Here is a 25,390-nt window from a genome sequence, read left to right on the forward strand (position 1 = left end):
TCACATTACCATGTGCTCTTAATTACACCATTACTCAGGAGGAAGTTATCACAGGGGTTATTCACATAGAATGAGCATTTAGTTTGAGAATCAAGGAATGGGGATTGCAGAGGTTATAAGATATACATCCATGAAGTGCTTAAAAAAACTAAAATCAGGTTTGTATGTAACAGGAAGCCAGTAAAGATAGGGCAGCACATGGAGGATTGCCCTCTTTCTAGTGGCAGGAGCTGCTGAAATCACCTGTACACCTATTCATTTACGTGACAGGGAGAGAAATAGAGCAGCGACGAGAATGTGCTGAACTGCAGAAAGGTCACTCGGCCTTTGTTTGGCTAGAACTCTGCTGACAGTTTGTCAGAATTGCTAAAACAAATGTCATTTCAGAAGTCTGCTGCAAGCACTCTAATTAGAGACAAGAAGAAAGAGAGTAACAAACATAATTTTGCAAAGCAGATTATTATTAGACTCTAGACAAGCTCTAGAGAAGAGAGGAGCACTGAGCACACACTGCATGCAGCTTCAGAGGAAAACAACACCACATTTACATATACATGCAGGCGCTCAGTGTGTGGAAATATGTATATGGCTTTCAGCTGCTTACTGCTGGGAGGATTGTTTATTTTAATATCTTCTGTGCTTTCCCCATGACCACTCAAGCTCTTACTTTGTTAAGAGGCCTTTTGATGAAAAATTGCATTAATGTGGGTGCAGGTTGAATTAAATTCAGAACTCAGCCACACACATAACAGATACATACACACACAGCGAGCAATAAGGCAGGTACGAAGCTTATATAGTCAAGAATAGCAGAAGAACAGAGACACCTATTCTGGAGGAATAACACATTTGCAGAAACTGTTAAATCAGAGTTTGCTAAAATAGGACATTCTCAATGATTCTCATTTAAGTCTGCACATCATAAATTTGACAGGCCAAAGCAGACTTTGTCACTGCTGGAGACCGACCAATAAATGTTTCACTTCAGTGACCATCTGCTGAGAGGCATCACCCACTCCAGTCCCAGGCTGAGGGTGCTAATGAGAGGAAGCAGCCTGTAGTATCAGTGTGTTCTGCTCTCATGGACTCCTTCTGGAGCACCTTTACTCATCAGCAGGTTCTGGCTGAGCTGCGGTTCAGTGGTATTGCACTTTGACCCATCATGTGCTGGCTTAAGTTTGAGGTTAGTCATGGATTCCCCAAGCCCTTGAGCAGAATATAATCCACAGTGTTACAGAACTCACTGAAGGTGAATAATAAAATGCCCTGCCATGCTGCGCCAGCTGGAGAAAAGCAGGGCAAAGCATTTTGGACATAACCACATGGCATATCTAGTCCATCATGTTTCTGAAGGCGGGTCCTCAGGGGTAGGGAATGGCTGCCTGAGCCAAGCTCTGTGGTTGATGGTTCAGAAAAGCAGGGCATCTGAGGCAATGTTTGGAGAAGGAACCACAGAGTGCTGAAATGGCCTGTCTAAACCTACAGATCTCACTGCTTCCTGCTATTGTAAAGTGGCATATTGTTGCTCGCGGTGCTGCACCTGTTCTGTATAGCAACAGAGAGCTGTAAATAGATGGCCCTCTCTTCCCCCCCCTCAGTTTATTTATTTATTTTTTTCCTTTGTCCACCGAAAGGGCCCAGCAGTAGATTGTCTCAGTGGACTGAATGTCTGGAAATAGTTCAAGGCTGAGATTTATTTAAAGGTGCTGCCCATTTGTCAGGGAGCACTTTAGTAGGGTCACATTTTTCTGTTTATCACGCCCTGATCAGACAGAAGCAGCCAGCACTACTGTGCTCTGATAGCCTACAATGATTTTATCAGCCTGCAGCAGCTTCTCTCTCTTCTATCAGTTGTGTGTGTGTGTGTGTGTGTTTGAGTGAGTGTGAGTGTGATAGAGTCTGTGCAGTATAGCAGCTTGGAGCATTACTGTACAGAGTTGAAAACTGTGTTTCAAATTTGCTTCTTTTTGGCGTTTTATTAAAAGGGAATTAGTTTACCTGCCTGGTTTCTTTTACCTTTTTCCTTAATTTCCCTAAGTATGTTTTCATGATCGCATTGAAAAGCCAATCATGAAAACTCAGGTGCACATAAACAGATAAATAACCGTCTAAGGTTCTTGCCTGCCTCAGTGTGTCTTAGTATACCCATAGCTGCAAGCCACAGCCATTTTTGCGAAAAAAAAAAAAAAAAAACTAAATCCTATTTAGCAACTAAAAAAAAAAAAAAAAGAAGAAAAAAAAACGGGTAACCAAGAACAGCACAGCCTGCATTTAAAAAAATAAATAAATAAATAAAACCCCGGGATGTTCTTTTGTAGGTAACAACAGTGGACAGGTTTCAGGGTCAGCAGAATGACTACATCATCCTCTCTCTGGTGCGCACCAAAGCTGTAGGACATCTGAGGTAAGCATTTTGGTTTTGCACACAATTGCTGAGTTTTAGTGCTGTCATGTGACCCACACACACACACACACACTTGTTACCCCATGCAGAGTCAGAACTGTTATGGGAGAGGGCTGATATGAGCAGAATTACTGTGAGGAACATGTACTGAATGATTGTGGTGAAATAACAAGCAATGCAAGGCTTCACGATCAAAGCCCTGGCTCTTAATACCTCTTATAATAAGTGTGTTCATTAGTGTGTGTGTGTGTGTGTGTGTTTGTGTGTAAGTGACAGAAAAGCCTTTTGATTTACATTCAGCTATGTAATACTCATGACTCCTACTTTAATGTGTTGCATATGTAATAAACATCTGAAGTCTGCCACAGTATTTTTTTTTTCAGTGGAAGAATTAGTGCTGTCTTCTGGTGTGTTTACTGTTGAGCACTGAGACAGGCTCAGCACAGCACGCTGAACCTGCAGCCTGGAAATGGAGTTTTAGCCTAATGAATAAGTTATGGCTTTGTATCTGTGCTCTGCTAGCTTAATGTCCTTAAAAGCACTAGAAGACTATAATCGTCTTCAGAAACATGCCGAGCTGAAGTAAAACCGTTTACTGTCAGTCCTCTCAACACTGCTTTTCCTCTGATACATATTGGCCTAATTCAATCCATCTTTTGGGTTTCCACTTAAAGTCTGAGGTAGTGCATTCTTTTTAGTTTGGACTGATGGACCTGCAGCCATGCTAAAGAGCAAAAGTTTTTTTTTCTTTTCTCTATTTTAGTCAACTTGAATGAGTGAAAGGTACTGCGGTTTTAGTTTTGGTTGTGGCTTTTATGAAGTCTTTGTAGAATGGTTTCCATTTGATTCATTCTTGATATTTCCTCCAGTCATCTATTAATAATTGGAAAAGAACTGATTCATGCTGCACTCCTTTGGCATACACTTTATACCTCTGTATTAATACTAGTATGAAGATGCAGATAATATAGCTCTGATGCCTGCCAGAAGTGGACCCTCTACAGACATGCATACACATTCAACATCTGATCTTAGTGGATAACATGCTTTACATCTATATCAAATTCTTCCCTTTCATTGATGACGTTTGCTACTGTGATGCTGCTGAGTGGACAGCATGAGATTTGATTACAGTCTGATTGATTTTTTTTCATGAGCACTATTTCCGTAGTTGACCCCTGTTTGTGACAGTCTCCTCTCCTCACATTCTCTCATACACAGACAACTCTCAAAGATAATATTGCACTTTCTCCCTATCCCTACACTCTTGTTTGTGTGTTTCATACTGTGTGTTTGAGGCTGTGAGGAGATGCAGAAGTGAAGCCAGTACTGAAGAAAAGAGTAGTGTGTGATGATAAAAGATTTATAGTCTGAACTCATTGCACCACGAAGTGCCTTATCAGCCGTTTTCCAATTGAACCAGATTGGTTTCATTAATGACGACTCACACTCCAGCCTGTAAAACATCTTTTATTGAGCATGCTCTTATCATTAGGAAAGGCTAACTACCCCCAACTGTGGAAAGTATCAAATGCATCTAATCCTGTAATTGTCTGTCTTTTCTCTCTTTCCTCCTCACTTGCATTCCTGTACATTGCCTTTTTCTTTTGTTTCTCCCACCTTTACCTTATGTGTACAGAGATGTGCGGCGTTTAGTGGTAGCTATGTCCAGAGCCAGGCTGGGCCTCTACATCTTTGCTCGGGTCTCCCTTTTCCAGAACTGCTTTGAGCTGACGCCTGCCTTCAATCAGCTGACTGCGCAGCCACTGCAACTGCACATTCGACCTCAAGAGTACTACACCTCCGTGAGTACACACGCCTGCACATGTAGAAAGATTAACAGTGACAGTCATACCGTCAAGTTGTCCAAGGCCATTTAGTCAATGTAGAATAACATAACCAAAGAATTACTTAAGCCTTATACTAAAATCAAACGCTGTAATCATGGGCTCTATAGACAATATGCTCATACTGAACACAACTCAACACACTCAGTACTGTTTGACTTTATAGTATACAATTGTGGAACAGTAATGATTTAGAATCCTAATATTAGAATCCAGCCTCCGCGCGGTTTCAACATATTCAATCTTTATTTACCCTACCACATGTACAATATTTAATGAGAGGTGTAGCCTAAAAATATAGCCTCGTACAAAGGTCAAGTTAAAGTGAAGGCCACTGCTGTAACAGCAGGTGTACTGGTGTGAGATGGCCACTGCCTGGTCAGTGTGAGCACATACATATAAAAACTCTAAACAACCTTATCAGTGTGAAACCAGAAATCAAGATAGACACCTGTCTGATAGAAATCAGACACCTCTTGTCCATCTTGAATGCACTCCTGAAACCAAAGAAGTTCAAGAGAAAATATATAAATAGATAATTATTCAGGGAAAAATATTGAAAAACCTACAACCATCTGGTTGCATTTCATGAACACCATGTCTTAAATGATTTACAGCACAAAAACCTGCAATTTCTATAAGACTTTTTATATTCACTGTAGCAATGTGTGTGAGGAGGTCTGGCAGGCCCTGTTCTACACACACACACACACACACACACACACACACACACACACACACACATATATACATACATACACATACATACAGCCTACTCACTTTCCTTAGAGTTTAGTTGGCCAATTCAAACAGACCTGTAGTCCAAGAAACTCTGATTATTCATGCATACTAAAAAACGCATTTAGTACATGCTGTTTTTCTGTACCTCTATAGTGAATGTGTAGAGTTGTCTAGATTCAAGAATTATTGAATTATTCATAAATGCATATTAGTGGCCTCTAAAAATGGATGTCATTGTGTTATTAAATTGCTGTGCTGAATAGCAGACACTACAATTCCAAGGACACTTACAGAATATTCATTTTTCCTGTGTGGGTCAAATGAATGCACTAGATGTCTGTTCCTGTCCTGTACTGTGCAAAGACAGAAAGTAGTTAGTAAATACGTACAGCACAGTGAAAACTAGGAAAATAATTTCATGGAAACTGACGTAAAAGCTTCCTCCCTGTCTCTGTCTTTCCTTACAGACTGAGGAGCGCTCGAACGAACCTGATCAGGTAGTACAGAACATGCCTGAGATGGCCAACCTGGTCTACAATATGTACATGCATATGATCCAGAGAACCCAGCAGTACAGACAGGTAAGCACGTCACTGTCTCCTTTCCTTTTCCAAACACTCTATTATGTATTATTCATCACAACGCCATCTGCTTTCTTTTTAGTTGAATAACACAGTTAGATCAGCTGTAATAGAATCATGCTGCATGATCATGCTGAAACTTAAGCAATGAGCATGAATGCAGTGTTTTGAATGAGAGATAAATTGCTGCTAATGAAGACCTGCTGTGCTAAAGTGTGGAGTGAGCTCAGGCTCATGTCACCCCTCTGCTCTCCAACTCCCACACCAGAGCAAAGCATCAGTTTTAGAGCTGCTGTTAGTCAGTGTGGCCTGTTAAAGCCATTTTACACCAGAAGCAGCGAGACACGTCCATCAGTGTAGGCAGAGTGTGGAGCAAGTATATAAATATAACACAAATGTTTTATTAATTAAATTTTTTTTTTTAATTATGCAAATATAACATAACCTTTTCCTACATCAGTCAACAGTTGCACATCTTTCCAGGTTAAACATCCAAATATTCATTATTTGCCTTCAAGTATCTCAATTTTATTTAAAAAAAATTAAATAGAGGCATGGACAAATCACTAGCCTGAGCAGACCACAACCCTCCGTGCTACTGAATTTTTTTTTTTTCCAGAATTATTCTTTTCAGAATCAGGAAAATGCAGGTTTGGAGAAACACTGCTGAAACTGAAATCCTTTGACAGAATTTGGATTTTAACTGTCACCAGAGCACTGTTATAGTAGACTACAGATTAAAATGTTTAGATTATTAGCATACAGTACAACATATAGCATTAATATTGTATTTTGTCATGTTTCTAGCTAGAAACCATGACCCTGACATGCAAATATATATATATTATTTTTAAATAGCCACTCTGCGCTACCAGTGTCTGGTGTAAAAGCCACTTTTATTAACATGGTAGCATGTTGGACAAGGTGGTCTGGTGTAAAATGAGCTTAAGCGGAGCTCCAAATTGAATGAAGGCTAATGAAATTTTAATAATAATAAGCTACAGATTCAATTATTTATAAATATTCCATAAGTCACATTCATATGCATAGAACTATGCATCATGGTTGGTAAAAATCCAATCCGCATTTAAGATGATGCCAAGTAGGCTTGCAACCCCAAGGTTCAGAACCTATGTCTTAGTCTATTGATGCACTTAAGGTAATAAATAGATAACTAGCTACACATACTGTATATTTTTAGCATATTTTTAGCAGGCAGTGGTGGCTCAGTGGTTAAGGCTCTGGGTTACTGATCAGAAGGTCAGGGGTTGAAGCCCCAGTACTGCCAAGCTGCCACTGTTGGGCCCTTGAGCAAGGCCCTTAACCCTCTCTGCTCTGTATCATGGCAGACCCTGTGCTCTGAACCCAACTTTAATGTGAACTAATGCCAACTTTAATGGGATATGTGAAGAAAAGAATTTCACTGTGCTGTACTGTATATGTGACAAATAAAGGCTTCTGCTTCTGCGTAGTCAATTTGGTTTCTGGCCAAATGGCCAAATTTGTCCACCCCTGAAGTAGTATTTAAACAGTGAAATTTGTTTTGCCAGACCTCATATGGTCACACTTGTTGGAAAAGTGGGTGTTGGACAGTTAGATTTTCTACACAGTAAAATACATTTTTTTCATTTCGTGGATGAAAACAATTTACACATAAGAGTGTAATCCAATATATTTGACAAAGGATCTGACAGCAGTATAAGAGCCGCAGAACTAATTTTACAGTATTTGACCACAAGTGCCATACACACTATTAACAAAGCAGACAGTTAAACTACAAATGATCTCAATACCTATGAACAGTAATACACACTAGTGTAATACGAGTAACCATGAGGAAAATATGGGCAACCTCCTAGCAGATAAGAGACATATTTATATATACAGAGCTGAGCACTAAATTTATTTGCAGCATACTAGAGTATATTCATCCATATCCAATGAACTTCCAAATAGTAATGTTTTTCTTTGTCTTTGTGCAGCAGCAGCAGATTCTCCCACCCCCAAGGCAGGTGACGACAGAGGAAGAATCTGACGTGAATATGAGGGACGAAGAAGAGGAAAAAGACAGTCAGCCTGAAGGAGAGAGCAAAGAAGGTGTGACTATAAACAAGGCTGAGCAGGAGGAGTCTGAGATGAAGATGGAGCAGGAGTCTGGTGTGGAAGAGCAGCACACAGAGGAACATGCTAAAATGCCTGAACACCCAGGTAGAGACAGTGACAGCGGAGACAGTGAGGAGGACGAGTCCTAAAGCAAATCCACCCACACACCACACCTCTGGTGGCCAGGATCCACTGCACCATCCACCAGCATGTGATTAGTTTTTATTTTTCCTTTTTACTTCACCTTGATTTGGTTTCTTGAAAATAATTGCCTTTTGTAAGAAAACATTTATAACAAATGAACATCATTTTGTAATAAAATTAAAGTAGTTAAATCTACATTTAATTCTTGTGTTTTTTTCTGTGACTGAAAAAAGTTTTTCCTGTTTTTTTTTTTTTAATTATTATTATTATTATTTTTTTTTTTTTATTTTAGAATTCTCATACATGCAGCCTACTTCTCTTTATAAACTTCCTGCTTGGGTGTATATTTATCACTTTTTGCTGTTAATACCGTTGTGTATAAATGCATGCCTTTTGCAACTTCCCTAAAAGTCTTCCTCCTCCATAATGCAGTACATTTTTCTCTTCACTCCTCCCCAAGTGCATGTCCACTGCTTCCTACAAATTAGTGTTAAGCAGAAGGACTTTGTTGCCAGGGTTCACATACACAGAGCCAGTTAGCCATTTGTAAGCAGAGACTGCGAGACAGGGATCAGTCTTTAACTTAGGAATTACCTTTCCTCCAAACACAAGGACTTGAGGAATCCTCTTAGAGGAGAACTGTAAACCCAAGAAAGACCTTCAAAGAGGTTTGTATTATTTTCTTTTTTCTTGATTGCTTTGTTTCTTTGTCCTGACAGTGTTGCACATTCACATATACCTGGTTGAAATGTAGTCAAGTACTGTGTTTATATCCTGAGTTTATTACATGAAAGGTTACTGAGGGTTGTTCAACATGAAGTGCATCCATGAATACAGTGGCATGGTGTTTTAATGATTCACTAGTTTTATGATTTACCACATATGGTGTTTTTTTGGGTGGAGTTTTTTTTTTTTTTAACCAGTGCACATGACTGAGAAGCATGAGTACCTCAAGACTACAGGCTCTTGCATCACTTCTGCTGACAAAACAGGATTGTCACAACATGTCAGCTGATGACCACATGCCATTTATCATTCAAGCAGTGCTACTCGCCACAGCTTTTATGCTCTGGACATATATTGTTTCGTGTTGTTTTGCTTTTGAAACCACAAGTAATGGAAAAGAGAGTGCGAGATTGACTAACAGATCGGTTCAGCAGCAGCAGTGTTAGTTGTTGTGCCAGACTGTGGTGGCAGAGCAAGAGGTCAGTTTGTGGGTCAGGCTCTCTGTTCCCCATCCTCACCTATTGTCATGAGCTGTGAGTAGTGACTGAAAAAAATAAGGTCACAAGTACATATGGTGGATATTAGGTTCCTCTGCAGGGTTGCTGGGATTCAGCATATGACAGGAGCCATTGATTAAGGAGGTTGGGCACTAGTGGAACAGTATCAGGCACGTCCCACTGGACACAGACGCAGAACCTGCTGGAGAGATTATTTCACACAGTTGGCTTGGGAACGTCTATGAGGAGCTGGAATGTGTGGCTAGGGATAGAAAAGTATGAACTGACAGTCTCAGCTTGTTGCCACTGCGTCCCCACCAGGAAAAGTGGAAGAAAACTGAATGAATGAGGGGAAAAAAAGAAGCAAGGCCTCACCACCCTCAGGCAATGTCGACACACAATTTGATTATGAACACTGCATGCACTCTGTTCCCCCACATAGGGCTTAGGCAGCAGCAGCGACTGTAATATTAATAACCCAGCCAGGCTGTGGACCTGTAATTGCTGTGCTTGTGATGGAGAACACTGAACACTCCAAAAACCTATACTTAATGCATCCTTCTATCTGAAGGCCATTGTGCAGGTGTGTGTCGTTGGAGCCATACAACATCCTTAACCAGGGTATTGAAGGAACATGTAGAACAGTGGCTTCTGTTAGCGTAATAACACAGTTCTTGTTACAAAGTATTATGAGCTATTGTAATCTAAGCATTTTAATCACCTGCATAGTTACGTAGCAGAAGTGGGATTAGATTTCCCACAGTGTCAGTCCATTTTACTTGATTTGTCCAGATACCTAGCAAGTGTTTGTTATACACATTATAAACTACGGCCCATGTTACTCCAGAATTAGACAGTTGTCTTGTGTTAGTCTACTGGTTGACATCTGATTTGCTAGTCAAATTTGCTAGGTTTTGACATCTGATTTGCTAGGTTTTGACATCTGATTTGCTAGGTTTTGACAAGTCAACAGACAATATACATTACCACAGTCTAACTCGCTCTACTCTCCTCTTCCTTTCAAAAAGACACACTTCATATGTGCTAGGGTTTAGTAGAAATACAGTTTGGACAAATGGCTTGAAACACTCAGCACAATCTCAGTGAGCATAAAGCAATGAGTAATTGTACAAGTTACAGATGTCTGCAGGCTAGAGTGCCAAAAAACACTAAGAGCAATGTTATGAGTCAGAGTCCCATAAAAAAATTCAGAAAATTCAGTAAACAATCCATTTGGCAAGAAAAGATTGTAATTCTGAAGAAAATGGTTTTCCCCAGGATTGTTGCATAGTCCTAACCTTAAATGCTGACTGAAAATCCAAGGAGCAAACAGTATCCTCTAAGTGCACAGTCATGGAAATGAAAGTTGAATACATCTATGATTACACATCACACTAAGCGTTGATTTCATTATGTCACAGTAAAGATTTCTTTCTTAAATAATACACACTGGAATGTGACACTGACATAATTATCAGCATGTATATGTATAATAAACTTCCTGCTCTCTACTGTCTAGGATGGCAGGCTCCTGTTTTTGGGCAGTAGTGTGGCTGATTGTGCTGCTATTGATTGGTTGGCCGCTCAGTATCTTCCTTGGAGGGCTGTATGGCCTCTTCGCCCCCCTGACCGCCTGCCTCGGCTTTGACCGCCTAACAGATCTCCTGATGGCAGGAGCCAACCTGGGCAGGACGTGTGCCCAGAACATGAGACATGGCACACCCATGTGCTGAGGATGTAGCATTATCACTCACCTTTTATTGTTTTTAATAAGAAACACCACTTCCAATAGAGATTAAAATTGTTTAAAGGCTCAGCAAATTTATATTATACTGTGATGAATTATAACAGGAATAATTACAGAATTGTAATTATTGCACTTAACTAGATTGTTTACTTCATATATATATTGTATTGTATACTTCATATATATATATGGACAACTACCTACTCACCAGAGATGTTAATAAAATTAAAGTAAATATAGTTTTAAGCCATTTTTGATGCTCAAAAAATGGGTAAATATTGAAGTGTAAAGGACTCAGGGAGAGTTCAAGCAGAAACATTATTAAAAGTTAAGAGCCTGTAACAATCCAAATAACCCTAGAGGATCCTTCCTTTTCCCTAAAAGCTTCTGTTGACTTACAGTTTAAGTACAACTACCAAATTTAAGCACATCCTTTTAGAGTTCCTCCTCAGAAAAAAGTAAGAGAGAAAATAGGATCGGAGAGGACAGAAAAAGAGGAAAGCAGAAACTTGTTAGCAATGTCACTTTTTATATATTTGAGGATTTGCTGAGGTTTCTTGTTACCCTGATACAAAATTAATCTCATCCCAAATTGAGAAGTGTTGAAATAGTTCTCATAAAGGTTTTTGACAAACATGAGTCTTCAAAAAGTGTCATTTTCAGAGAATTTAAATTTACAAAAACTAGTAGGGAAGGTGGAACCTTATCTCTCTTTAAAAACTCTAGCTAAAATGTAATGCATTTTGTGATGGAAAGCTTGTTAGGATAAATATATTTTATCTTGCTGGTCCCAGACTTAAGAGAATTTCTGTGAACATTTGAAGTATTCTGTCTGTTACTTATTTTACTCTTATTTTACTGTCTTGCTGAGTGTGCTCACTCACACCCCCTAGAGGCTGAGGGTAGAAAGCAGGATCTCAGGACATTTTAACATCACAACAGCCCTCACTATTTCAGCTTTTGATTCAAAACAGTTCTCTCTCCAATTGATTACATGAATTATAAACATGTTATTTGATGGGTACCAACTTTGGGCCTTCATAAGATATGCACAAGCATTGCATAAATCTTTTATAAAGCAATACTGGATGACTTCTGTAAGGCTTATATCAAAATATGAGAGATTGCATAAAAGTTGCTTTGTTGTTACATGCAAGAGCCTTCAATTTACATTAAGGCTGGACTGTTTTAGACTGTTGTAGCTGTCATTTTAACCATATCTTGGAAGCTATTATTTTGACTTTTCTGAAATATTGTCCTGTCATTGTATCTTTTGGGATGTGTATTTGCTGTAAGTACTTTGTATACGAGCACTGAAAATTGAATGCTCTTCAACTGAAGTGGTGTTGGTCGATTTGCATTCAAAACTATTATGAAGCATCATTCCAATGCAACTTCACTTATTTATGAAGCCTGTATATGTCAGCAAAATGAATTATTTTAATGCCCCCAAACTCAAGTGGTAATCAAATTTGCATTTATAAAACTGATATGAAGCATTGTGTATACCATCTACAACTTTCTCAAAGAGTTACGGATCTGCTGAAGAAGGAAAGATTAATCTGCAGGATAAACAACCAGATCTCGATCGACCTACCCATAAATATAATCAAGTGTTGCTCTCTCTTCTGTCTTTCATGTAACAGGTCACAAAACTCCTGAGTTTTGACATAAGCCTTTCATATATTCTCCAGCATTACTTTAGAAAATATATACCAAATGGAATGTATGCACAATAAAGTGTTACCCAGCTTGCTAATGTTTTTGCATGTATAGCATATTCAACAAGGTTTAATATGTGATTGATATATTATACTGTGGTTATATCCATGATTAAAGCCATTTTAGTACTTTTTAACGAAAGTTATGAAAGCAAAGTTCATGCGTTATTATGATAAGTTACTGCCGTCTATTTTAAGACCACTTACAGCTTCCTAGCTTCCAAATCCCCCTTCTGACTTATCCAGGATATCCTTGAATATGAAGCAACAAATATGAGCACCACTTGACATTTGTAGATTAAACCATTCATTTTGATTCATGCATATTTCATGATCATTCCAAAGTGCTGTTTAACCTCATTTTCTCACTATTGACTGATGTACCGAGTGACAATAATTCTTTCAAATGGAACAGTAAGGCCTAATCTTTGAGGAAAATATATAGCTGTTGCACAAAATTTGAAATGCAATATTTATGAGACTGCAAAATGAGACTTAGTTAGACCGCACGTGTTCAGGCACAAATCATACTGGCCTAAATCTAGTTTAGTTTCAGGCTTGTGCTTGTTTTCTTTCCACTTCCCTGACTGTAAAGCAAAGCTGGCGGTGGGCAGGCATGGCAGAGAGGACACAGTGGGACATGGAGGATGCATGTGTGACATTAGCTGAGATTGGGCCCAGGCTGGAAATATTCTATGTCAGTGTGAGATGGAGAGAGGAAACAGGTCCGCCTATCTTGCTGAGCTGATATGTGGGGGATTTGCAGAGAGGACATGGAATGCCAAGCATCCAATTAACCCCATACCGCTTTTCTAATTTGGCTCTCACACACCGGACAGGGAGTGGACTCTCCTGTACTGCTGGCTCAGGGAATCTCAGGACTGACTGCAGCGCCAGACAGTGGTATAAGTACATACATGAGTCAGCACACTGACTTCAAATGGGATTGACTTCCTGTGTACATGTGTTTAAATAACAATGGTATGTTCTTGCCTATTCTGTCCCCAGAATCTCTTACAGCTTTAAAATGTGTCAAATATATATGTATCAATATAGTGATCATTATGAATGGCCCAGTGAATAGGAGTGGCATGCATCTCTGTCCTGCAGTTATATTTACATAATGTATATGCAGTGTGTGTTTACATTATGTACTGTCTTGACATATTAAAGAAGTGAATGAGAAACTTGGGATGTGAAACCCACAGATCAGGACATATGATAACACAGTGGAACTAACTGTGCACTGGCATATAATATTCATATTTAAATTGCTGTTCCCAGAAGATAATCATCAGTGATGGCACTACATGTATATATGGTAGAAAGGACATTCACAGTATTTATCTACAATATGTATCCATAACATTTGTAAGTATAGCTATAGCATAAAAAATAGTATGTTAAGTAAATAAAGGACAAGGATGGGAAACAGGATGGGATTAAAGGACAAGGATGGGAACGGTTTGAGCAAAACACAATAAAATGTTTACCTCTGGTTCCACATGGGCCCTTTGGATTATTAATGGATCTATCTTCTTTTAAGGGTTTCTTCAGAGGGACACACAGTTGAACCCTTTAGAGTTCTAGGTAGAGCATTTCTTTGTCATTCTTAAGCTATTATAGATCATCACAAAATTAGAACCTGCTTTGTTCAAAATGTTAGTAAGTCAGGTCAAAAGTATAACCAAAACAAAAAAGTAAGAGAGGTCAACCTTGAAGAACAGTGATACTCCTTGTCTGTCATAAACAGCCATGGCCATGAAATATAAAGCTGAGAAAGAACCTCATATGTTCTTCAGCCCTGTATACATCTATTCATACAACATACTACAAATTCAGTGTTCCTTCTTCTAGAAATTTGTTTTGTCTCCTATAAACAAGTTTATATAGAAAAAACTACTTCAGATATGACATAACTACAGTATAGGCTTATAGTTTCAAGCAGAAAGATTCCACTCAATTACAACAATTACAATTATGCAGACCCACTAAATACTGTTACAGTTATGCTAACCTTAAATTAGCATAAATAAAGTGATTAATAGCCCAACATCAATGATGTATTACAATCTTGGACAACACAAGCCACAACAAAAGGCTTTAAAAAGTGTGTTATTGACATGGCAAGACAACAGGCTGAGCCCCTTTTGTCATTTTGGACCACACATGCAGATGGAGTTAACACAGCATGCCATAAAAGGGACACAAGTGTAAACACCCTCCCTCCCATCCCCATCCCCGTCCCCATCCCCGTCCCAATCCCCATCCCATTCAAAGTGTCACACACCTTCTAATGGCACAGGCATCGACCAAATAAGGACAACTGGCCAAGAAGTGTGTCCCACTGCCTGGTATAAAGAGGAGCCTTCACACTCCTGCACACAGCCCCTCTGCCTGTGCTGATCTGGTGAGTGCGCATGCGCAGTGCACACGTGCTTAATGAGACTTTTAATCACCTGTGCGTCTTTTCTGTCAGTTCTGTTAAAACAAACTAACAACCAACATTATGTTCAAACCCTAAAACTAACACTAACAGTGCAAAGTGGAATTAGTAGCTTAACTCACTGACAATAACTGGTTAGAAAAAGTAATACAACACAAGAAAAAAATCAAGTCATCGTTTTGTACTGTTTTCCTGTAATTGTGTATTTAATGAAAAAGTTTTGAATTCATGGAGTCATCAACAGCTGTGATCATGTTTAAATGTTATTGTTAATGAATGTTTCTGACTATGTTAGACTGTCCAACATGTGTGATGATGAGGAGACTACAGCTCTGGTGTGTGATAACGGCTCTGGGTTGGTGAAAAGCGGCTTCGCTGGAGATGACGCACCAAGAGCGGTATTCCCATCCATCGTCGGTCGCCCACGTCATCAGGTAAAGTTTACCTTCATTATTGTTCTTCAGATTTATAAGTCTTGCTTATAGCTGATCAGTCTTACTTGTATATCTCACACGGTTACATTGTTAATACTATAAATTCCACTGATAAATGCTGGGTTATTTTTACAGCTCAGAGTTTAGCTTGTGTCAGGTTGATAATGGGGAGTCACACTGTAGCATGCGGACCTGAAAGGGAACAGGCGCCTTGTGTCTAGATTCATTTTCTGGAAATTTCCACTGTGCCTGTCGAGAACAGAAATCGGCCGTAACTACAAGAAATGCAGTTTTGTTTACATTTAACTTAATTTATAATTTAGTCGAATCTTTCAAGCTTATATCGAAATAACTTTTCAGCATGGAGTTTGGCTAGCCAATGTTAGCCTGCTGGCAAAAAATGCACAAGAGGAAAATACAGCTGGAGTTGGCATGCTGTAATATATTAAACAATTTCGTATTGTTTCTAAGAAAATTTTAAAGATTAGATTCAACATCATATTTACAGTTAACATTAACTATTAGTGTTACTTCTAGCTAGTTAAAAATTGCCTCACACTTTCTCTATAAAGTGAACTCAGAAGTTCATTTCAATTATGGTTTTGATATTTGTCACTCATGATTTCAAAATGTAAATGGATATGATATCAAGTTAGCATGTTGTAGTTGAGTAAAAAAAATGCTGTTCATGTGACACACGCACATACTCTCACACACACACACACACTCACACACACACACTGTAACTAGTGCCCAGCAATTTTTTTTTGTCATTTTTACCCACAAAAACACCCAGGGTCAGCATCCTAACCCGACCTTGGTGCATTAAAACACCCCAGGCTGGGTCAGTCCATATTGGCGTCAGTGGTAGGTTTCCAAATTGACCCAAATTGTGTTATCCAGCAAATTTTTAAAGTGCAGAGAACGTTAGAAATGCAAGCTTGGTTAGTGTAAAATCAGTACATGTGACTTATCAAGTCTTCAGTTTAGTGTATTGTTGTTGCTATTGTATTAATTTACTTTTCTGTGTAGAGTTCATTGTTGTACTAACTGACAGCCCACGGTTATATGAATGAGCACGAACTGAATCACTTCTATCGCCTTCTAGGGCGTCATGGTCGGTATGGGACAAAAAGATTCCTATGTGGGTGATGAGGCTCAGAGTAAGAGAGGCATCCTGACCCTGAAGTACCCCATTGAGCATGGCATCATCACCAACTGGGATGATATGGAAAAGATCTGGCACCACACATTCTACAACGAGCTGCGTGTGGCACCCGAGGAGCACCCGACCCTGCTAACTGAGGCTCCTCTCAACCCCAAGGCCAACCGAGAGAAGATGACACAGATCATGTTTGAGACCTTTAATGTTCCTGCCATGTATGTGGCTATCCAAGCCGTGCTCTCCCTCTACGCTTCCGGCCGCACAACAGGTTAGACTCGGGTCAGATTGAGTTTCGTAGCCGTTGCTGTGCCCTCGAGTAAGCTTAAGTTCATAAAATACATGCTCTTCTAGGTATCGTGCTTGACTCGGGTGATGGTGTGACCCACAATGTGCCCATTTATGAGGGTTACGCTCTTCCTCATGCCATCATGAGACTGGATCTGGCTGGTCGGGACCTCACAGACTACCTTATGAAAATCCTCACTGAGCGTGGCTACTCCTTTGTAACAACAGGTACGCATTATATCAGGAATGTTGCATCAGGTCATATATCCAGATTTTGCATGAAGAGACCCAACTATTACAACGTATTCTGCAGCTGAACGTGAGATTGTGCGGGACATTAAGGAGAAGCTATGTTATGTGGCATTGGATTTTGAGAATGAGATGGCTACAGCTGCCTCCTCCTCCTCTTTGGAAAAGAGCTATGAGCTGCCTGATGGACAGGTGATCACCATCGGAAACGAAAGATTCCGCTGTCCCGAGACTCTCTTCCAGCCTTCTTTTATAGGTACATTCTGCATGCAATCTGCACAATATGCACCAATCACTGAATGATAAACAAATAATACCTTATAGAAAAAAACACGATGAGGCCATTTTAAAGTCATGTCACCAAAAATTTCAAACAAGGTGTCTCATTAAACCTAGTGTGCTGTTACTTTCATCTAATAGTAAGACATGATAAAGAAGAACCACATATAATCATATAAATTGCCTGGGACTATTGCATTGCTCTGAGATGGGTTTCCATTTTTGTGGATTGTGACATGCGGCTCAGACTTGCTGATCATTATAATGATTAGTTCCCAGAAGTGTGTATATAATTTGTATATTGTAGCACACTGTCAGGTCCAATCCTCAAATCAGACCTTCTTAAAGAATAGGAACACAGCTAATAGATGTTAGGAGGACCAGAATAGCCTAGCTGTGAATATTTAATTCACACCTGAGGATGTAAGAAATGTTAACTGTTATATGCTTAGGGCTGTGTAAGATAAAGAACAATAACTTTTTGGCTGTGTGCCTAAAACCCACTGGTCATGGGGCACGGATTCTTTCTTTTGTTTATAATCACTAAACTGTTCACTTTTTATTGCCACAGGTATGGAGTCTGCTGGAATTCATGAAACAACGTACAACAGTATTATGAAATGTGATATTGACATCCGTAAGGATCTGTATGCAAACAATGTCCTCTCTGGTGGCACCACCATGTATCCTGGTATTGCTGACCGCATGCAGAAGGAAATCACAGCCCTCGCCCCTAGCACAATGAAAATTAAGGTAATTTTTATTCTATAATATTCTATTCTATTCTATTCTATGGACTGTATACACCTGACTCTTCTGTTTGTTTTAGATAATTGCTCCTCCTGAGCGCAAGTACTCTGTTTGGATTGGAGGCTCCATCTTGGCCTCTCTCTCCACCTTCCAGCAGATGTGGATCAGTAAACAGGAGTATGATGAGGCTGGACCCTCCATTGTCCACCGAAAGTGCTTTTAAACATCACTGCATTGACCATCTCCACTGCTACACTCAGTCACCTTCACAATTACTCAAGAATGCATTATTTAGAGACACAAGCGCCATTTTATGTTGCACTGGATTTATAGGTACAGGTTCCCTATTAAACAATGATCTGGATTTATTGTGTGTTTAAATGAAATCTGCTGGGATTTGGAGTAGCTTATGGCACTCCATAGGCTACACCAACAAGGAGGACATGAATATATGTATTGTATACATTTCTTTATGTATTAAAAAATGAAACAAAAATTCTAACTTGTGGGGAGTTCACTGGAAGGCTATAACAAAATATACCAGGCATAAAGTCATCTAATGAAAATTCTTTTTATTAAGGAAAACCAATTTCCAGTAAACAGCTGTCTTCACTCACACTCTTACTGCCCTGATATCAGATTCATACAGAAGTAGTTTCTATTTGATCATATTCTGTCAGTGGTGTTTGCATTCAGTATGCCCTAATGAAGATAATCCCAAACCAAAATCACACATTCATATCCTATAAGGCTTCTCTCTGACCTTCCATTTTTCTACAAAATTCTACACTCTCAGAAAAAAGTGTACTAAACTGTACCTTCTCTTGTCACTGGGGTTGAACCCTTAAGAGCACATCTTCTGTAGCTTTCATCTGGAAAAGCATGCCTTATAAAATGACGGTACATAAATGGACTATATAATTAGTTTAGAGTAAAGCGTTAAAGGAACACTACATGCACGTTGTTGTAGGTAAAAGCAACATATTAAAAGAACAGAAATGTGTACCTCTGAGGGCACCATGCCAGGGACAGGGGCAGGTACAGTTCGTACCCTTTTTTTCTGAGGGTGTGACATGCACGTGCACATCTGGGGCAATGACCCAAGATACCTGCAAATCAATCTTTAAAGGATTTTCCGATACGTGTATCTGTACCTTAAAATAGTCCAGTGTGAATACATTTGGGTGTGATCGTGCAGGGTTTGAGGGTGAAACAAAGGGCGGGGCCGGAGATGACGTTCCTATTTTTATCCACAGCAAGGCGATAAAGCGATTAGAGTCTCCGAGCTCGTCGCGCTGAGCCGCTCGCGGTAGCTGCTTAAAAAGCAGTAGAAATGGTCGCAGTGAAAACAGAGATAACAGCTTAGAGAGGTACAATCCAAGAGGACGGGGAATTCCTCAGGGGAGGCGCTCGTGGTCGTGATAGCAACAAGTATGACTTGGAGAAAAAAAATAGGACACATCCTGTGTTTAAGCCAATAAGAGTTCACTGGCCACCCCCTCTGCATCCTTGACTCTATTTAGTTTCAGCACCACTGTGCAAAACTCTGTTCTTCTACCTGGTGCTCCTGCAGAGCTCAACGCGCCTCACCATTCCTGCGCTTCACCTCCACAGAGTTATTGCCAATAAGAACTGTTTTGTATTTGGACAGCTTTTCGCAGTCCTATGTGCCCCGTGACGCAGGAAGAACTACTTAAGGGAGATTAGCAGTGGCGAGGCATTAAATCCATCCTCCCACCAGTCACACACCGCGCCACCTATCAACTTGATCTGAGGATCGAAAATAGGAGGGCTCATATATTAATCAGCACTTCGCACTGGAAGACAAGTAAAAGTAGGATCGCCCGGTGATCCCCTGGCAGAGCGACTGGCCACGGCGCAGGAAGGACCGTGATCAATGATTTCTGCAGATAAAATCGGGCCCATTGGACAATAAAAAGGAAATAGTCTAGTGTCTTTCTTTTTTCCCGCGGATTGAGTGAGAAGTGCTGTGCGCTCTCGTCTCCGAATGAACAGAAATGGGGGAATGGACCATACTCGAGAGGCTCCTAGAGGCTGCTGTCCAGCAGCACTCTACTATGATAGGAAGGTAAGCCAAAAAGTCATGCATATTTGTCGGTGAGAGTGAGTATCATTTCATTTAAAACTAGGGGTTTGGAGCTGGTATAATAGTGTACATCATTCACTGGGCGTGCGCAAAGAAGGGCGCTGCAGCCCACTTCACTTCTTTTAAAATAAAAAAAGCTCAATTTAAATTTGTTGTAAATAACCCTTTATTTAATGCATAACTATACCAGACGGTATTTTAGTGAATTAAAAATGAAATCCACCCTGGCCACCTGAGCGGTGAGTTGCAGGCGCACAGCAGTCAGCGCGCTTCAGGTTCAGCACTGGACAGCTCCCAGCCCTCCTGCTGCTGTCCGCTTTCCACATCACTCTCATTTCACCAGTAATAACACTCATTTTAAATCCATCATAAAGGTCAGACCCTTAAACATTTTCTACTTTTTTTTTGTATTTGCTTGTATGCTCTTAGGATCCTACTAACAGTGGTGGTGATCTTCCGGATTCTAATCGTAGCCATAGTTGGAGAGACAGTTTACGACGACGAGCAGACAATGTTTGTGTGTAACGCTTTACAGCCGGGCTGTAACCAAGCGTGCTACGACAAGGCCTTCCCAATCTCACACATAAGATACTGGGTGTTTCAGATCATCATGGTCTGCACCCCGAGCCTTTGCTTCATCACCTACTCGGTTCATCAGTCTGCAAAACAGAAGGACCGCCGCTACTCCACCGTGTATCTCACCGTGGATAAGGACCAGGACTCACTGAAGCGGGAGGACAGCAAAAAGATAAAGAACACGATCGGGAACGGGGTTCTGCAGAACGCTGAGAACTCCACTAAAGAGGCCGAGCCCGACTGCCTGGAGGTCAAAGAAATGCCCAACGCGAGCTTGCGGACTGCCAAGTCCAAAATGAGGCGCCAGGAGGGCATCTCCAGGTTTTACATCATCCAGGTGGTTTTCAGAAACGCCCTGGAAATCGGCTTCCTAGTGGGCCAGTACTTCCTGTACGGATTCAATGTGCCCGCCGTGTACGAGTGCGACCGGTACCCGTGCATTAAGGAGGTCGAGTGCTACGTGTCCAGGCCCACGGAGAAAACGGTCTTCCTCGTCTTCATGTTTGCCGTCAGCGGCTTCTGCGTGGTACTCAATCTGGCCGAGCTCAATCATCTGGGCTGGAGGAAAATCAAAACGGCCGTAAGGGGAGTGCAGGCCCGAAGAAAGTCCATCTACGAGATCAGAAACAAGGACCTGCCCCGCCTCAGCGTGCCGAATTTCGGCCGCACTCAGTCCAGTGACTCTGCCTACGTGTAGCTCTGTATGTCCAAGTATCCAGCACACATGGACCAGATGGACGACTCTGCTCGCCGCTATAACGTGTCATCAGTTAAAGGAGTGGGTCATTTTTTTGTTTTCTAGTCCTGTAAGGACGGCGTGGAGGATGGCTGACACGTTTGCGCTGATGCGTCTTTTCTCCGTGCCGTTTGGAGCACAAGGACAGAGTACACCGCGCATTTACTCTCCTGCGGGCCGCTTAGTTGTACTTGAAGAGAGTAAATGCGTTTTGCACTAAATGAAGCTACCACCCGGGCCACGCACATCTCTCATCGCGCCGTTAACGGTGTTTTTAAGCGACTGTCCACCGGCTTTTCCCCAAACATCAGTACATTTTAGCTATACAACGCACAGCAGATGACTAAATCCTCATTCAGCCTATAAAATCAAATCAGATGGAAAAGTCTGTGGGACGAATTAGTTTTTTTTTTTTTTTTTTTTTTTTTAAAAACTACATATAATATATAATACACGTTTTCTTTTCGTTGCCTGTGTTGCACCGCTGACCTTAATGTATGTAACCATTCCAGAGCTGCAGTGGATTTACTGCAAACCCTTCCCTTCAGTTTCATCCCACCAGAGCGCCCATGGCTTTCATCTGTCAGGTCTTCTTATTTCTTTCGTGTAATTAAGTGCCATACTTGTACATAAGACGCATATGTATACATACAGATATATATATATAAATCTCTAATAAGAATAATTATTATTATAGACCTTATGAAAGCGGATTCCTTGCTCGGATTGCTAAACACCGCCCAGGTTTGCTTGAACTCTATTCGTTGTGATTTAAATCAAAAAAAAAAAAAAAAAAAAAAAAAAGGTTATTCGGCATTTTTCTCTTTTAACTTGAAACCGAAAAAAATGACCGAAAAATAAACAAAGTGCTGGTCTTTTTTTGTACACAGTAATCTCTTTATTCCATAATAAGTGATCACAAAAAATGATAGCACACATATTTTATAACAAATTATATATTATATAACGGAAAAACAAAATATGGACAATGAGAACTTCCTCTGGTGCTACATTTTTTCCACCTATCAGCTGTCTGTGTAACCCAGGAAAATAAGAAAAAGAATATTTTCATCAGAGCAAATAAGTGAAATAAAGCCACAGCACAGCCGTCTGGAGCCCTGAGGCTTTCTCTGCATCTCTCTGTGACCTGGCATGCGTCTCTCTCAGGCACTGAGAAAGAAATGTGCTGCATTAAGTGTCAGTATGAGGTATGAAAACTGATTTGACTGAAATCTCACCCTTGTCAGTAATGTTAGGGATTTCATATATTTAAATAAGGTTTGTTTCCATCTATTCCGAATGCGCTTCATAGCTGTGACCTGAGAACTATTTTGATTGAGTCTATCCAAAATTTCACACTCAGTATTTTCCAGTTATCAGGACTTTTTATACCGTTTGAATTCTAAGGTCAAGTAAAGAGCTGCATGTTTAAGAAAGCATATTAGAGAGCATTAGGATGTCGTCGAGGAATTGCGGGGTCTCGGCTGCTTTTGCTTGGGAGTTGGTCTTTTCCCCCCTTTTCTGTTCCTGTCTTTATTCGTTGCATAAGAAATATCACAATGTAGTGTCTTCAGATATTCACTCTTCCTGAAGGTCAGGAGAAAATAGAAACATTAAGTAAAAGTTGACCGCAGTGTGGGGACTGAGCATCAAGGATGATCTGGGGACTCGCTCACTGCAGCATCTGCCATAAATGACCCTGCAATGCAAGACTGAAGATGGAGGAGCTGGTAACTCTCACATCAATCTTCAACTCCGAAGAGATGTTACATGTTTCCAAAGCTCAGTGATTAACTCATAAACAATGCTACAGGGAAGAAAAGTGTAATGTGCCTGATCGGCCGGACAGTGCAATGCAACACTCAGCCTTTTTCTCTCCTCCCCTTTCTGTCCTATGACCAACATTCCAAGACTGCATTCATCTTGAATCAGTGAGATACACACAGACTTTACTGATAAACTGTCGTGAGAGTCCACACACCTCTAAACCGAGATGTCACTGAACTGAGCACATTGTGATTGTGTATGCAATCCAAAAGAAAAAAGAAGCTTTAATAAAAAACCTTCCCTGCTGAATGTGAAAATATCTAAATATCTGAGCATGTCTCTTTCCCCCTCCCTCTCTCTACCTCCCTCCTTCCCCCTCCTTCTCTCTCTCTCCCCTCCCTCCCTCTGTGTCTGTATGTGGTAAGATTGCGGCAATATTCATTCTGGCTACATATACAGTACTTGTGCTACCCTGCTTTTCTGCATCCATACTGATAGACCAAACTGTGCTCAGGACATTAACAAAGCACTGAAAATAATATCACCCAAGGGTGATATTAAAAGATACAAACATCTTAAAACATCATCATTTCCAATCATATTCGTCAGTTTTACTTGAATTTTCCACGTGCATAAAACACTAGGGAAAAAAAATCCAAGGGACTAATTTAGTGATTAATTAATAAAATAAAGGAACTACATTTAAAATAAGATATGATAAGCAAATAGGAGACCTGTGAATCTATCTATCTATCTATCTATCTATCTATCTATCTATCTATCACAGTTTGAAATCTGCAATGCTCAATCTATTTATATCTTTCTACTACCACGCCCTTATATAAATGTGTGAACTTATCAATCTTCTTATTTGCCCATTTACTATAAATTATTCTTAAAACATGATGGCTATGGTTTATTGCATAGTTATGGTTTATGGCTCAAAAAAGAAATACAAATAATATAATGATTTACATGTAAGAGCATGGACACGAAATGATTTTTCACATGTATTACATGCTGGAGGGGAAAGATCTAACAACACATATAAACATATAAATTGTCCTTTTACAATTTTCTTACTTTTCCTACTAAAGGACAGTTTTGTAGTCAGTGCTCAATGTTGTCCATCAACACCCCAGATTTTTGATGGTCATAAATCTAATGTAGACACAGCTAAATTGTAATTCTTTTTATTATTATAATATTGAATGTAACATGCTGAAATGAGACGTTGAGGCTTAAGGCAGGTAGTGAATTGAGAAATTGGCTTTTTTAAAACCCTGAAATGCAGTTGGAACAACAATGAAGGTCATTTCTCATTTGAAAACACTGCGATACAACATAGTTATATAAGACTTAGTTAACATAAAACATAAAAATAATATATCCAGTTACTTTTAATACTTTGAATTTCTATTTACATTGTAATAGAGCAGATTGTTTTCTAAAGTCTATAGTACTTTATTGAGCCACTATGTTTTCACAATCCTGCACTCCGATATTCAATCTTTTATGTTGAGAAAACAGCAGAAATTGGTTTTTGTCATGCACTGGTAGATTTCCAACCAGCACAAATGTGCTCTTATCTCAAATATTACTGTAATATAAGTGAAGATATTAAGAACACTGATAAATATCTACTTTTCAACTCTTCTGCTGAAGCATTATTAATATTAATATTCACAGTAATTCATCATTTATCAGATGATATTATCTAAATGCTTTATGGACAACTGATTTTAGCTCTTGTAGAAAGTCACCGTATGGAACAACTCAGCCCATCTAATTTGACATTTAATTTTCATTTATTTTACAACATTAAAAGCATGTAGCTCTTGTATCTCGGAAAACTACTGATTCTATCATCATTAACACAATAAACACCATTAAATCTTACAGCTAAAAACAATCTGTCCTAAAATAAACCTCCTCATCTGAAAAGAACACACATGCTCAGAAGCAGATGAGGCTTAATTCTTCTTCTTCAGAGGACTGCAGTGAAAGGAAACATGCAGATAGAAGAAAATGCTGAATGCTCATTTTGATCCACAAAGCCAGGTGTTATAAAAAATTATTCTGCTT

The 25,390-nt window shown here is 39.8% G+C and overlaps 3 protein-coding genes across 4 annotated transcripts in view; all 3 read left to right on the plus strand.

Annotated features, from left to right (window-relative positions):
* aqr (aquarius intron-binding spliceosomal factor) overlaps nt 1-8,015 on the plus strand; it is a 39,562-nt gene extending 31,547 nt beyond the window's left edge. The window contains exons 33-36 of one of the 2 annotated variants that reach the window (XM_026934158.3): nt 2,319-2,404; nt 4,044-4,209; nt 5,460-5,573; nt 7,559-8,015. In XM_026934158.3, coding sequence (XP_026789959.2) covers nt 2,319-2,404; nt 4,044-4,209; nt 5,460-5,573; nt 7,559-7,825 — 633 coding nt within the window. In that variant the 3' untranslated portion in view covers nt 7,826-8,015. Of the gene's footprint in view, nt 1-2,318; nt 2,405-4,043; nt 4,210-5,459; nt 5,574-7,555 lie in introns of both variants that reach the window. The other variant, XM_026934157.3, reaches the window with a different exon arrangement.
* A 6,771-nt stretch (nt 8,016-14,786) lies between these two features.
* Nucleotides 14,787-18,586, plus strand: LOC113538705 (actin, alpha cardiac muscle 1). Its single transcript, XM_026933985.3, has 7 exons — nt 14,787-14,921; nt 15,253-15,391; nt 16,500-16,824; nt 16,908-17,069; nt 17,155-17,346; nt 17,941-18,122; nt 18,199-18,586. Exons 2-7 carry the CDS (start codon nt 15,263-15,265, stop codon nt 18,340-18,342), a joined length of 1,134 nt encoding a protein of 377 aa, XP_026789786.1. The 5' UTR covers nt 14,787-14,921; nt 15,253-15,262; the 3' UTR covers nt 18,343-18,586.
* An 800-nt stretch (nt 18,587-19,386) lies between these two features.
* Nucleotides 19,387-23,622, plus strand: gjd2b (gap junction protein delta 2b). The gene is made up of 2 exons (XM_026934233.3): nt 19,387-20,208; nt 20,656-23,622. The coding sequence occupies exons 1-2, from the start codon at nt 20,138-20,140 to the stop codon at nt 21,497-21,499; spliced, it is 915 nt and encodes a 304-aa protein (XP_026790034.1). The 5' UTR covers nt 19,387-20,137; the 3' UTR covers nt 21,500-23,622.
* The last annotated feature ends 1,768 nt before the right edge of the window (nt 23,623-25,390 follow it).

Source organism: Pangasianodon hypophthalmus, chromosome 10 (assembly GCF_027358585.1).
Source record: "Pangasianodon hypophthalmus isolate fPanHyp1 chromosome 10, fPanHyp1.pri, whole genome shotgun sequence".
NCBI lineage: Eukaryota > Metazoa > Chordata > Actinopteri > Siluriformes > Pangasiidae > Pangasianodon > Pangasianodon hypophthalmus.

Excerpts from the sequence above, each read along its gene's own strand:
- LOC113538705 (XM_026933985.3), top strand. The coding sequence starts at position 15,263 with ATGTGTGATGATGAGGAGACTACAGCTCTGGTGTGTGATAACGGCTCT. Across the intron at positions 15,392-16,499 it reads TCGGTCGCCCACGTCATCAG|GGCGTCATGGTCGGTATGGG; the intron begins GTAAAGTTTACC and ends ATCGCCTTCTAG. Across the intron at positions 18,123-18,198 it reads CTAGCACAATGAAAATTAAG|ATAATTGCTCCTCCTGAGCG; the intron begins GTAATTTTTATT and ends TGTTTGTTTTAG.
- gjd2b (XM_026934233.3), top strand. The coding sequence starts at position 20,138 with ATGGGGGAATGGACCATACTCGAGAGGCTCCTAGAGGCTGCTGTCCAG. Across the intron at positions 20,209-20,655 it reads CACTCTACTATGATAGGAAG|GATCCTACTAACAGTGGTGG; the intron begins GTAAGCCAAAAA and ends GTATGCTCTTAG.